Below are 15448 nucleotides of genomic sequence, written 5' to 3'. Positions count from 1 at the left end.
GTTTAGTAAATACTTGCTAAAATAGCAAGTGCAAGAGCTACTTTATTCATCTTAGGTTTATGTATAGCAATAAAGAAAAAAACTTCTCAAAATAGATTAGTGTGATCTAGAAGGGAAAATAAACCTTGACAATAGCAGCAAGAACGCCTCACGCTCCACTTGGCTCTTCCTCGTGAAATACTTCACCCCCATGGAGTATGGTATTCCTTTTTGACCAAATATTTGAAAAACAATATAAACATTTTTAATCAATTCTTGTTCTATTTCTTTTTCCTCGTCATTGACAAGAGAGCAAGAAACAGAAGCTTCCACAATAAAATCACATTAAAAAACCTTTAAATTCTCCAACGCTCATCATGGTCTAACTCTATACCTCAATTAAGTAACCATGTCGATACAAAAAATATATCATAATTTGCTCGCTTCCATTCTAATTTTGACTGAATGTCAGAATTAGTTTAACAAGCCTTTCCAATATCTAACTAGTTTCAATAACTATTTTGCCTTTGCTTAGATTATAAGTTGACCAATAGCAAATTTTCCGAATCAAATTGTTTAATTAGATAAAATAGTTATTAAAACTAGTGAGATATTTGAAAGGCTCGATAAATTAATTCTAGGATTCAGGTAAGAAGTTAGTCCATGGTTTGTTGAGATTATTTTGTGGTGAAATATCTTGTTTCTAGCCCTTTTGTTAATGATGATTGAAAAAAAAATAGAATAAGAATTGATTGCAATGCTTAGATTATCTTTTAAATATTTGGCCAAAAGGACAAACTATACTCCATGGATGAAACATTTAATGAGAAATGAGAGTACTCGATCATATGGAGCATGGGGGTTCCTGTTTAAATTATTGTCAAGGTTTATTTTAATTTCCTATTAGATTACACAAAGTCATTTTGAAAAGTGACTTCTCTGATTGCAACACATCAACAAAAATTAAAATAGCTCTTACACTAATAAACTTGCTACTTTTGCAAACATTTATAGAGACTTCAGTTTACTGAACAATAAAATCAAAACTTCCACAAAGGTAAATACATGATCTAATTAATTTGAAGGTAAGAAAAAGGTTTTTTAAATTATAAGTAGGGAAAAAGTTAAATAACTATTTAAAAATAAATTGAAAGAAGCATGGTTAATTTGTGATGGGTTGTAGTGAATCATTACCAAAATTCAAAAAGGTAGCATCCCAGGCACTATACACGCGTCAGCAACGTAAACTGGCTGTCTCCCATTCGTCATCCCACTTTTAGCAGCCTCGTTTCAAGCTTTCATTGGCACCCTAAAAACACATGCATGTTTTTAGTTTATTTCAAATTAAATAGAAAGACTTATCAAATTTAATAAAATAATTTTTATAATAACTTTTCATCACAAAATTTAATTCAATTTAATTATTAAACTTATTTATTTTTAAATATGTTGAATGGATAAATTTTGCACAATCATTTTTTATAATTTTGATTTTATTTTAAGAATATATATATATATAATAATTTTTTAACATTAAAACTAATTTTAAATGACTGAGAGTGTGATAATATTTTATTGAAAAAAATATGTCTTACAGTATATTATAAGTATAAAAATTGTAATAAATTATTTCCTTTTTTGCTTTTGGATGCCAAAAAAATTAACTCATCATATATATTCATGTGAAGTGGATATATTTACTCAAAATACCATTTTCATGTTTTCCCATGAGAAATAAATATATTTAGCATGTAATTTCATATATAAATACTTAAAATTAAAGATTACTTTAAGTTTTTTTTTTTTACTTTTTAAAACTATTGCATGCTATTATATTCCAATTTCAATAGTTAGTTAACATTCATTTTTGTCGCCCTCCAAAATTTCCAATTTGATAGGTCACGCCACACCACATAATGATACATAATATAATTATATACACATTCTTCTGTTTGTGGCTTAGGGCTTAGACCCTTTTGGTGGCTTCTCCCAAGCACTCGAACCCCACTCCCCACACTGTTCTGAACAAAGACACAGAAGGAAGCAGCATTGTTCTGTGAAAGGCCAAATAGACAGATAACACTCCCAAACACTCCATCAAACACACACAAACATATATATATATATATATATATATATATATATATATATATATATATATATATATATATATATATATATAATAGTATTTTTTATTATATTTTTTATATAGAATATTCATTAGATTTTTCGATTATTAATTCTTGTCAAAAAATTTAATTGATCAATTTTAATAAAATTCTCATCTTAATTATTATTTTTACATTACAAAATTTAAATACGAGAATTTATTTAAGAGAAATAAATATAAAATCGCTCTCTTTCTCTCGTACTATAATATAAACACACACAGTGTCACTCTCTTTCTCTCTCTTAAGTCTCATTCATTCTCATACATACATATAATACGCACCATCAGAAGCATACACTTGGACATGGGACCATAGTCCTCAGCTTAAATTTTGAGCTTTTTCCTGCACGACAGGATCCGACTCTGCCGCTTCTCCCTCTCTAATTTCTTCACTCTCTCTCTTTCTCTCTCCTTATTTCCAATTCATCACACCCTCTCTTTCTCTCTCAAGTCCCATTCATGGAAATGGAAGATCATCAGCATCAGCACCACCATCATCACTTTGGCATGAACGATCTAAGGCAAGTGGTGAATAACGGGCCGAGGCCGGCCCATACCACCTTCCCCTCCATGCCGCCGCACCCCACGGAGGAGCTTTTCCCCGGCCACCACCACCGTAATCTCACTCCTTTACCTACTCATCATCCCCAACAACAACAGCACTTCGAGGTTATGATGTTTGGTCGAGACATAATGCCACCTGGCCTTCACGACTTTGCTTCCACACCCCATGATTCTGCTGTTGCTACCACCACCATCACCCTACCCACTCCACCGGTTACTTGCGGCTTTGATGCCGCTGAGGGTGCAGGTTGCATCGGTGGAGACCCCTTCACTGGAAGATGGCCCAGACAAGAGACTCTCACTCTCCTTGAGATCAGATCTCGCTTGGACCCTAAATTCAAAGAGGCTAATCACAAAGGACCCTTATGGGATGAAGTCTCTAGGTACAATGCAAGCTTTATTCTCTTAGAAATTCTCTCCTTTAACTTCTCTAACGCAAACTACATAAAATTGATTAAAAACTTTCTCCAAATGAACTGTATAAGTCAATTTTAGGTTTGTAACTTATAGACTCTCATTAACCAAGTGAAAGAGAAAATTTTAATTCATTTTCTTTTTGTTTTTTTTAAGTATTGATGAAGAAATTTATCCCAATAAAGAGTAATTTTAGTTATTCTTCTTCTTGTTTTATAATACTTGATATTCTCTCTTCAATTTTTGTGTATTCAAGTTGATAATTTTAAATTATAATTGTCTGTATGTAGTCTGTTTAAATTGGATTTTTTTTTTTTTGGGGGGGGGGGGGGGGGGGGGGAATAAGGGCAGTCTACTAAATTCGATGCACATGTAGTGGTTTCGCGATTTAGTTGATTGTGAGATGACATGGATGGACTTGACGTTAATTTTGTTGTTAGGGAGTTTTGGAAAAAACTATGACATGTAGCGGTATGCATTAATTTTTGTTAACCCTTCTCTTTGGTTGGAAGTGACTATACAGTGTGCAAAAGCTGTTTATCAATTTATCTATTATATTCAATTTGCGATTATTGATTTTGTACTTAAAAGCATTATGTTCATGTATCTAGTACGGGTTCCTAGCAGTGTCTCGTTTTCCATTTTTCAAATCTTGTACCCGTCTTTTAGGTGCAAGATTTTGATCCCTTCGTTTGTTTGTTTGTTTTTTTTTTTTTTTTTGTGGTTGAAAATTCATTGACCATTCCAATACATTTGCACCTGTTGTCTTCTGATTCCATCGTATGAAATGACACCAAGCTTAGGCTCGTCCTCCGAAGCCTCATTTCTATGCCAATTGCAATGTGGCATGCTTTGTTTTGCTTGCCACCAACAACCTAAAAACATCACTGCATGGCATTGCAAAAAATTATTAATTAATTAATTAATTCCTAAAACTCATCATCTGTTAAAATTTTCTACACTCTCATTATTAATTGTTCCATATACTTCTCATTATATTATTATGAAAAATCCTTTGCAAAATGTAATCTGTATTTTAGAATAGATTTTTCATAATACAATAGAAAGTGTAAGAAACAATAGTGAGAGTGTATGAAGGAACAACCCTGATCGTCACATGGGGGGTGTGGGTATTTGAAAACTAGGGTTCTATTCATATCAATGATGGATTATCAATTGTTATAGTCTTTTGTTGTTTAATTTCTTCCATACCCATTTAGTTTTTGATTGTGCTGGTGGTGATCATAGGATCATGTGTGAAGAACATGGATATCAAAGGAGTGGGAAAAAATGCAGAGAGAAGTTTGAGAATTTGTACAAATATTACAAGAAGACAAAAGAAGGTAAGGCAGGAAGGCATGATGGGAAGCATTACAGATTCTTTCGTCAACTTGAAGCCTTATATGGAGAAAATAGTAACACAGTTTCAGTCCCAGAAACCAATGTTGTTGTTGGCAGCATTCATTTTCAAGGCCCTTCTCAAACAAATCAAGATAATAATAAGTTTCAATCTCACAACAACAACAACAACAGGCATTGTGATAGCCTCAGCCTCACTAACTCCACTAATTTTGACACATCAACATCTGAAGGTCATGATGGCAATGATCACAGTATGGAGAATGAGTCCATGGAGAAGAGGATAAAGAGGAAGAGTGGGAGGAGTTGGAAGGTGAAGATAAAGGACTTCATTGACTCACAAATGAGGAAGCTGGTGGAGAAGCAAAAGGAGTGGTTGGATAAGCTTGTGAAGACACTTGAAGAGAAGGAGAAGGAGAGAATGCTAAGAGAGGAAGAATGGAGGAAGCAAGAGGCAAACAGGTTAGAGAGGGAGCAAAAGTTCTGGGCCAAAGAGAGAGCATGGATTGAAGCAAGAGATGCTGCTTTGATGGAGGCTTTGCATAAGTTAACTGGAAGAGAAATAATGAAGGTTGAAACTGATCCTGAGGGTACTATAAATGTAATGACTGCAGCTGAAGTTCAAAACCAGAATAACGAAGATGAGAGTGAAATTTTGAACAGCAGTAATGTTATCAGAGGTGCTGATAGCTGGCAAGAATCTGAGATCACAAGACTTGAACAGCTGAGAGCTGAGATGGAGACAAGGTTTCCATATAGTGAAATTTCAGAAGAGGTTTCATGGGATGTAGTAGCAACAAAGATGGCTGATTTTGGCTACGAAAGGAGTGCTTTGATGTGCAAAGAGAAATGGGAAAGTATCAACAAGGAAGAGAAGAATAGCAAGAATCGCAAGGAAAACTTATCTAGAAACTGCTTTTACTTCAAGAACAATCATGAGGATCAACAACAATCTTCTCTATACGATCAAGGAAGTGCCTATTGTGATGATGATGTCAATGAGCAAGGGAAAGAGATTGAGAGGCTTCAAACAAATAATGGTTCTTCTTCACCTTCAAAATCCAATATTGTTGGAAATGTTGTTCCTTCTGATAGTTGCTTTCCCTTCCTGATGGGTGCTGATCAGGGTGGAAACTTGTGGGAGAACTATGGCTTAAAGCTCAATAAAGAAAATCAAAATCATTGAGTGAATTGAAGTATGGTTAATGACTCGTATAAGAAGTGTTGAAGTATAAATATAAGGTAAAATCTCACATCACATCAAAATATAAAAAAATTGAATATCATATTTGACAATTAGTATATGAGACGTGCTATATCATGTAAGCAAGAGCTAACTAAGGGTTTATTATATATATTTATGGGGCATTTATGAGAAAAATAATGGCTTCATGAATTTATATATTTTAGTGAGGGAGGCGAAGTGACAAAGTTCACTTGCGTGTTGGAACATGACACCAATTTCAGGTGAGTTTCTTTTTTCTTTTTATGCATGCAAATGGAATCGACATTGTATTACCTAGTATGTTGCAAATTCAATGATGTTTGCATCAGTTAATTGATCACTGTTTTTCTCCTTCCTTCCCGGTGCTTCTTTCTAGTGTTAAATAGTGCAGGTTTTTGGTGTTTGTAAACTGAAGGTGGGTAAATTGAGGTAGTAATTTCTTCCCTTTGTTTTTCTGTAAATATTTGTATGAACAAGAAGATTAATGTGCTCGTTTATGCATTAAACCAGGTCCTTTTTTCTCATTATGAAATAGCTTTTGATTTAAAATTAAAGAAGAATCGTGCCATTTGTTTACATTGTAGATAATCAATAGTTCAGATTAGGGTGCTAATAAATGGCCGTATATTCTTCCTCTTTTTTTCTTTCTTTCTTTTTAATTAGTTCACTTTGCAGATCAAATAACTCAACAATTTAATTTACCAAGTTATGTAAAATAGTTGCAAATTTTTAAGTTGTCATCAATTGTCTGATTAATAAAACCTCCCATATATTTATATAAATATGCTCGAAGTTGCTGACACCAAATCCTTAGAGTATGTTTGGATAGAGAATTTTAACTAAGAAAAATAATTTATCAGAGAATTTGAATTTCTGTAATCTAGAATTTATTGTTTGGATGTTTTTTTTGTGAAGAATTTAAAATTTTGAAATTTTAAAACAGAATTTTAAACAACTAAAAATCTGGAATTTGAATTTCTTTTTAAAAGGTGAGAAATTCAAATTCTCTTCTTACCGTCTTCTTCAAGAAACACCATCTGAGATTGTGGAACATCGTTCGGGCCTGAGAACGTAGAGGAACACGTATAATTAGCACATCAATCATATCTTTTCTTTTTTTCATTCATTTTTTTTTCACCCTTATAATTTTAACTTTTTTTATCCAACCACAAAATTTTGAAAATAAAAGAATTTCAATTGAAGTATTTGAAATTCTTAGAATTTTAAATTTTAAATTCCTCTATCCAAACACACTCTTAAGTAAATTCTTAATTCTAATTTTGAAAAAATAAACTAGGCTAGCTTAACGAGTTAAAATTGGTGCGAGAACCACGGGATTATGTCTACAGGTATTTCTATTTATTCTTTTTTACAAAATTACCAGTTCAAGAAATAAAACAACTATAAAAGACAAAATTTATTTTTCTTTCGAATATTTAATATATATATATATATATATATATATATATTCAAAATTTAAATTTGAAATTACTAATTAAATTAAAATAATTCACACCCTGATTAATACAGTGGTCTATAAATCTTTTATCTACTAAAAGTGCTAGCAATCAAATTGATGTAATTACAAGGCTGCAGAAATAAACATACACATGCAGAATGTAACAAAAATAACGTTGCATTACCGAAGAGTTACCGTTTTGGTTTACTAGGAATAAAACCTAGCTAATCACGAGGTCTACCATGCATGTTGTTGCATCTTTACTACTAATTATTACTGGATCTGCACCCAAATGCAGGCTGCAATTTGAAGCTTTCCAGGATACAAATATCAATGGTAAATTATATGGATATATAATTAGCAAATTTGTAACTGAGATGTTACTTGTCTTAAGTACAACTGCAACTGAGATTTTTCACACACACATAAATTAACATCTATATATGTGTAGTAATAACATTAACAGCGATCGATCTCCCATCAGGAATATCGTGTAGTACAAGCTCTTGATGCGTGTGCAAATTAATGACCATACAGTTAGCAGGTTTGTGCACAAGGATCAATCAATATCATACAGCAACACGTAGCAGTATATACCCAAAAAAGCCATACATCGCAGCATAGTAATTCTCCAGCGATACACTCGACAGTTATATATTATTTTTTGTGGTCCTTCCTATCTATTTGACTGTGAAATAAATGACCCACAACAAAACACGGCGCAAAGTAATTATTTTGACCTTCGACCCACTTAATTTACTCTCTATCTTTTGTGGCCATGTACTCGTTTAGGGTTACTATCTCAATGATGAAAACATGATAAAAAATGATATAATGAAATGATTCACCGGTGAGTTGCTGCAACTTGCAAGTCATGAGTAAGCTTTCCTAGTTTCCTCTCTGAGGATCTCCATGTTAAGTACGAAATATTTTATACGATAGTAATGAGTGTAAACTCATCAAATTTACAAATTAAAACAATGTTATATTTTGCTAATTTTTTTCTCCAACCATAATTGATTGTTAGATAATTATATCAGTATTTATAATAAAAAAAATTATAATATTTTTCTTATATAAATTTTACTGTCAATTAAATATATCTTTTGGATATTTCCTTTTTTATATTATTATCATGTTATATGCATGAAGTATATATTATCTTGTCATAATTTATTTTTCTTAAAAAATTTAATTAATCATCTTTTATATTTATTTATATATATATATATATATATATATATATATATATATATATATATATATAAAAGTAGAGATCTACTTATTTCAGAATAAAGTTATTTTTTATTCTCATTATTCATTTTTTTTAAGATCTAATAATTATTATTAAATCTCAAAGAAAATAAATGATAAAAATAAAAAATAATTATTAAGAATTATTGTTGGAATAAGTGAATTCTTCCTCATATATACATATACCTGGACTAATTTTGTCTGGTGTATCTTGGAATTTTAGGAAAAAAAGTCGTTAGTTATTTTTTTATGAGAATATAGTTAACTATTTATGCAGTAATTAACAGGCAATTACATATGCAAACATTATATGGGCATATATTATTTTCTTAATTTTTATAGACAATTAAAAGTGATAAGAAAGAGATAACACTCCTTATAATTCATCTAGCAAGACGTGGCTGACATGTTAGATTACACCAGCTAAAAAAAGGATGGCATGTTAGAGATTCGTAGAAATCCAACCCATTGTATAAATCTAAATCGCAAATAATCCAATCACAATTATTTAAGTTCAACGGGCTTCTAAGTGTCAGATGTCCTTAAATGTCTACCATGTGAATTTTCTTAAAAAGGGATTGAAACCCTGTGTCTGAAAAAGATGAAAATTTTCCTCTATGGGTAGGACTATTCGTGCCAACTCGTTTTGGCATTATGTAAGAATATTAGACAAGCTAAAAAGAAAGGAGATTTCAAGATAAATTTGCATAATACTTAATACAATCTTGTTCATGAAGGTCTTTAATTAGGTGTATATTATAAAATATTTAATATATTAGCTTAAAATGTTTTTAATATTCAATATAAGAGTGGCAGGACAAAGTGCCTTTTCTTGTATGATAAGGCTAAGGGTACGAGTGGCAGCAGAGCTCTACTACTGTCATTACCACACAAACATATACACATGCATTGCAATTGCATACAGATCTTACCCTTCTGGACAGCCAGTGTCCGTACCTGGGAAAGAGTAAAGAAGCTTCCTGCAAAAGTGAACCACCCCACAGGGTTAAGGGAGACATATTGGCAGCACTATCGTCACACCCCTTTCATGATTTCCCTCTCTCCAACTTCACCCCTTTCTTCCTTCCTTGTCTCAACGTTAATTACATGTATATGTAAGTAATTGGACAATCAAAGGAAGCCAAATAACATTTATAATGGAAAGATAGATAAAGTCAAGTCATTATTCTTGAGAAGAGATCGACTTACACATTAATTCTAAAAAAAATAAATGATAAAAATAAGAAATAATTTTTTTTAAAAAAATATTTTTTTGTAAACCTATATTCAGTTTGTAACTTTTACTCTAAATATTGTTTTGAGAAAAAAGATTAAATAGAGAGATTGAGAGAAAGCAGTAAGAAAATGAACATATGAAACATATTTATAAGTTGTTTGATGTACAAGAAAGATGAAAGAAAACAAAAAAACCCGTTATATATACATAGACAAGGTTGACCAGATACATTGTATAATTTTGGGCTTGGAGAATGTAATTCGCTCGATTAAGGCATAAAATTTTAATAATATTTTTTTATATGGACAAATGTAATTATTAATTTATTAGTTTTATTTATTATTTATCATAATACTATTCTTTTCTATCATCCTTTTCTTCTTATTAGTGTCTCTCGAAGTCTTCCTTTTATGTTTCAACCACCTTTATTAATTGATTTTTTGTTTTATTTTTCAATTAGTCCAACACCAATCGCATTCAATTATTTTATCATTTTTTTATAACCACACATTCACATCTTAATATTGTCATTTATTTTCATTCTAACCTTTTTATTATTATCCTTTTAAAATCTAATATTCACTATTATAAAACATAGAAAAACACATAACAATAGGATAAAATTTATCTTTGAGTATAGTGGAGTAGCAAAATAACCTTTATTTTCTAAAGTCCTTCGCAATACTTCTTTTGGCACAGACATAAGTTTTTCTCAAGTCAATAAAAATCATATATAGGCATATTTCTTTTCTCTGGCACCTTTCTATCAATCTCCATAAAAGATAAATGTTTTTCTTGTAAACTTTAAGACATAAAAACCAAATTAATTTTTTTTGCAATTTTTGTCTTTCCACTTAATCTATGCTTGATCACTGGGATATAAGATTGTCTTGAGGGTAAAAGTAAGAAGAAGGAAGAGATAGTTTATGAGTTTGAGTCATCCCGTTAATAAAAATTAACATATTAATAATTAATATTTGTTTATAAAAAAATCTATGATTGATCACCTTATTCTGGTAGTTTCAAAGTGTGGCTCATGAGTTTTATATTTTTGTAATTAACACAATTCTAAATATCTCCTTTGTTATTAAGTAAGAAACAAAGTTAAAAAAATTTAATTTAATTTGATAGAAATTGAAGATAGAACTTTTTTTAATTAAATTGTAATTTGTACAATTTTGAATATATCCTTTTTCCTTCGCTCATCTGACATTTTCTTATTAGAAAACATCAAATTTCATCAAAAATTAAAAAAAAATCTCAGTTTTTCTTCTTCAAACCTTACTCTCAATCTTATAACATCCTCGAGACTTTATTAAGTCTTCACTGAAAATATCATTTTTTAAAACAAGTAAATACATTATTAATATTAATGAAAACTAAACATGTTATTAGGTCAGTTAATTTAAGGGGGGAAACTTATTGTACCCGGAACCCAGAAGGGAAAAATTCTGGGTTCTGCAAGCAGCTTTAAGTATTTTTGGCCGTAGAAGGCAATGAATTTCCATCACAATTCACACCCAATAATGAAAACCTGCAATCAGGTTCGGAGTGGCAGGGGAGGGAAAGTGCGAGAGGGACTTATCGTCGTGATAGTATCTAGTGTCTAGGAAAAGGTGACCGATTATCATGGCGAAAACAACTACCCTTTGAGTTGCCAGTGAAAATATAGTCCCTACCAATTCGATCAATTTAGTTCAATGAAAAATGGAAATGTATTTGGGCCATGTTTTAAGAAAGAGGTAACTGAATAAGACCTTGTGGCCTTTGTCCCTATTGATGTAAGGGACTTGCTATTGGTTCCAACCCCTTTGTTGGTTCCAACCCATTATTACCGTTTGAAATTTCCAAATTTACCCTTTCTCCATATGTACAATGAAATTACAATTTTACTATGTTAGGAGGTGTAAAAAATATTATACCATGAAATTACAATTTCATTGTACAATGCATAACGAAATCACAATTTTATTATATTTTTTTCGCATCCCACTAGTGAAGTAGAATCATAATTTTGTTGTATATTTGGGTCTAGGGAAAAAGTGTACAACAAAAACATGATTCTGTTGTACAAGAGGAGAAGAGGGTTAAATACAACATGTACAACCAAAGTATAATTTTTTTGTGCAACAAAAATTGTAATTTCCATTGTGTTGCCAAAAATCTAAAAAAAAACGGAATCATGACTCTAGTGTGTTAACAAACATGAAAAAAAAAAAACCTTCAACAATGTTAATAACTTTATTTTTTACTAACATTTTAAACTCTATCTAAATACAAATTTTAATATTATTTTTTAAAATATATTTTTCAAATTTAGTTTCTTTAAAGTTCATTTTTAATATTTTTTTTAAGTATTTGAATGACAAGAGGTAAAATCCTATATCGTTGACACACCCACAAATAATGGTAATTTTGAAAAAGAGCTCAATTTTAAGAAATCTTAATGTATTTAATCTTGTGAAGTTTTCTCCAGAAATAAATAAATAAAAGCATTACAATGATCTTTGTATAATTAGAAATACAAAATATCCTCTTCTATAAAATGAAACACAAAATATAAACATATTATCTAAAAACAAATATAAATTCATTAATTTTCTAACATCTCAGAGATGTTTCTTTAGCCTTGTGCTTTTTACCTTGAAGATGATCGTTCAACCCTTTTTCAATTTAGTATTAATTTAACATAATGCATAACTCCATTTTTTCTTAGATTTCTTTGGCAAACTGAGTGACAAATTGTCATTGTCATCAACTATAAGAGGTATCACCGCTTTACGCTTTGTACCATAAAGTTCAGCATCTAGCTTAGCCTACAATGGGATTAATAAAATAATATATGCTTAGTGGCCAAAAGAACTTCAACATTCCTTATATATTAACACCATCTGCCTAAGACACACATATTATGATCACCCAACATGGTTTTATTGGCAAAAAAGTTGTAGTAATATAAGTATACTATAGAGAAAATGTATTGTTGAGTATTGGTCAACCAAACAAATAGGATGCAAGTATACTAACCAGTATACACACGTTTTTGTCCTTGTTACTCAATGCAATAGGTTGTTTGGTATCAACTTTGAGTGTAAATGGGAAATGTGACACAAAATATGTTATTACCCTAATTGCTTGGTCTTTGATTGGAAGACATAGGAACTTGTTCTCGAAATGAGATTTTCAACACAATTTCTCACGTGACTTCTTCCTTCAACTCTCATCTTCATGCCAATTTCATTTCATCGACAAATATCTTCCTCCAGACTTCTTCCTTCTCCAATTCTCATCGTATTTGCTCATTTTCTGACTCTCGTTGGAACTCTTCATTGACATTGATTGACACCGACATTGGGAAAATATATGATGCTGGAACATTACTAGAAAAACCTCTTGGCACAAACACATGCCATATAAACGAATTAATGTTAGAAAATCTATTTTTAAAAAAATAAGAAAGAAAACAACAAAACAAATGGGTATCTTGAAAGGAAGCAACGAAAATAAAGCGTTACTTCCTAATGAGTTTTTGGATAAGCGGGGGACAATGGAAAAAGGGTGTGGCGTTAGTGATGTTGTCATTTGGTTTTGATCTGTACGATATTTGAACTCCATGGAAAAATTTGAAATATTAAATGAAGAGAAATGCTCAAAGAAAAAGGAAAAAATAATGTCTATAGAAATGAAAGTGTTTGTGAGTGTGCGTAGTGTTGAATTTGAAAGTGTGATTAAACAAAGGTATAAGGGGTGGGTTTTTGTTTTTTGTGACTATATTATAGTCAAATCTTGATTTGGTATTTCTAGGTAGAAAAAAAAAGACTTTCTTCCAATTTTGAATGGGACTAGAGTAATGGGTTTGCATTGTGCATTTCTTCCTAAGTTGCAAGGATTTTGACTAGAAATTAATTTGTCGGACTTTTTAGACAAAGCTCATCAAGTAAATTTTTAACATAAAAAACTCTGAAAAAAAAAACAATAAATACAAATAAGTGTTTAAATGTGTCAAAGATTTGAAAAAATTATTATTTCAAGTTTTAAGAATTAATTATTTGTTGATTGCACACATTTAATTGGTAATGATGAGCCTGATTCTATACTGGGTGGACTTGATGTACATCTTCATCTTGTCCTTCTAGTAGGGGTAGTCTTCTGATAACTTTAAAATATGAACTATTTTTTATAATAAAAATATATTGAAAATATCTTTAAAAATATTTATTTAGTAGTTATTTTTGGCTTAAATGTTAGGAATTTATATTTTTTTATTTATGCCTTGCAGATATGAAAAGGAGAGATAAAAGCAAAAAAGATCCAAAAAATATCAAAAATATAAATAAGGAAGATTTTTGGCATCAGGCTCAAGTCCACTTCAACAACTATAAAAAGAGAGTCAAGCCCAAGTCCACTCAAGCAGCTATAAAAAGGGAGTCAAGCCAAAGTTAAAAGACACACTGAGAGTCTCAGAACACTCTAATACACACCTAAAGCCTGAGAACTATACCTTAGGGAATTCTTTCTTCTCTTTCATCATTTTCTATTCCCTTTTTCCATCCCTTCTCCTCCATCAGTTCTTATACCCCTTTTCTAGTGTAAGGCCCCTTATGGTTATGAGAGGCTAAACTCTTAGTTAGGACCTGACAGGCCTAAAAAGCCAAAAGATGTATTGTACACTTCCTATTTATCAATGCAAATAGGTATTTTCTTTCCTATTATCATTTCTTACTTTTAATTTCATGCATCATTCATCCTTGCATCATCTTTAGGAATTAGTCGCTCGACAGAGGATAATTTTTAATAGAAATAAAAGGAATGAGTATCTTAATAAAATCATTGCTAGATATAGAGTGATTATATTATGCCCATGCATGAAAACAAGCATCTAGAATTAGAACTTCATGCATTTTATCTATTGACTCTTTGTGAAGACATTTGAGAGATAGATAGGTAAAATAGGCTTGTCATCGTGAGACATCAGGGGTAAGTATTCTAATAGAGGTGGATATGATAAATTCACCTGATTGATAGAGAAAAATCACAAATAATACATCTTAGGTAAATAAGGCATGTTAGGTCCTAACATTCCCATCTCATTGAATTCCCTACTATTTCTTTCATTTTCTATTAATAGTTATTATTTTATACCCTGTTCTTTTAAATTTATCTTTTATACCTCAACTTATCTTTTCCTCTTATAAATTGGAAATTATCCAACACAAGTACAAAATAAAGTTCCTGTAGAAATCGACACTCGGACTTTCGAGTACTTTACTACTTGAGACAAACTGGTACACTTGTCAAACCGTTAACATCTTCTCCAACAAACCCTGGTGGCCTTGTGAGAGATGCTCCCTCAGTGATGAACTGACGTTGGTTATCTTTCATCTAGATCTTTTCCTTTACACACGGTTATGTGTTCAACCTTTAGAGGCTGAGCTCTAATACTAAACTATAGAAGAAAATAACACAAGAAGGGGGGTTGAATTGTGTTTTTAGAAATTTAGAACTTTTCTTAAGACTAAAAAACACGTTTATCGTCTGATGAATATAAATCTCTAAAACACTTAGAGAGGTTTTGATACAAATTATATCAAACGATGAGAAAAACAGTTTTATTTGAAAAACAAAAGAAAATATAAGATCTAAAAACAAATTCAAAACCCTTTGTCAGTTAAACAACAAAAAAACACAAAAGGAATTTATATTGGTTTGTCTCAACCTCGAGACTACGTTTAATTCTCAACAACCGCCAAGTTTTCACTAACTTATCAAAGCTACAAGTATTGTTCA

General features: G+C 31.0%; 1 protein-coding gene across 2 annotated transcripts; it reads left to right on the top strand.

Annotated features, from left to right (window-relative positions):
* Nucleotides 1–2443: 2443 nt before the first annotated feature.
* On the top strand, nucleotides 2444–6063 carry LOC114370457 (trihelix transcription factor PTL-like). Of its 2 annotated transcripts, XR_003657837.1 has the most exons (3): nucleotides 2444–3096; nucleotides 4376–5728; nucleotides 5897–6063. XR_003657837.1 is itself a non-coding variant. In XM_028327817.1 (2 exons), exons 1-2 carry the CDS (start codon nucleotides 2609–2611, stop codon nucleotides 5670–5672), a joined length of 1785 nt encoding a protein of 594 aa, XP_028183618.1. In that variant the 5' UTR covers nucleotides 2444–2608; the 3' UTR covers nucleotides 5673–6063. The 2 variants fall into 2 exon arrangements, 1 of the variants encoding a protein (XP_028183618.1); XM_028327817.1 differs by having other exon boundaries at nucleotides 4376–6063.
* The last annotated feature ends 9385 nt before the right edge of the window (nucleotides 6064–15448 follow it).

Source organism: Glycine soja, chromosome 10, assembly GCF_004193775.1.
Source record: "Glycine soja cultivar W05 chromosome 10, ASM419377v2, whole genome shotgun sequence".
Lineage (NCBI taxonomy): Eukaryota > Viridiplantae > Streptophyta > Magnoliopsida > Fabales > Fabaceae > Glycine > Glycine soja.
The sequence above is the reverse complement of the archived record's forward strand: the minus strand, read 5'-3'. Positions and strand labels throughout refer to the sequence as shown.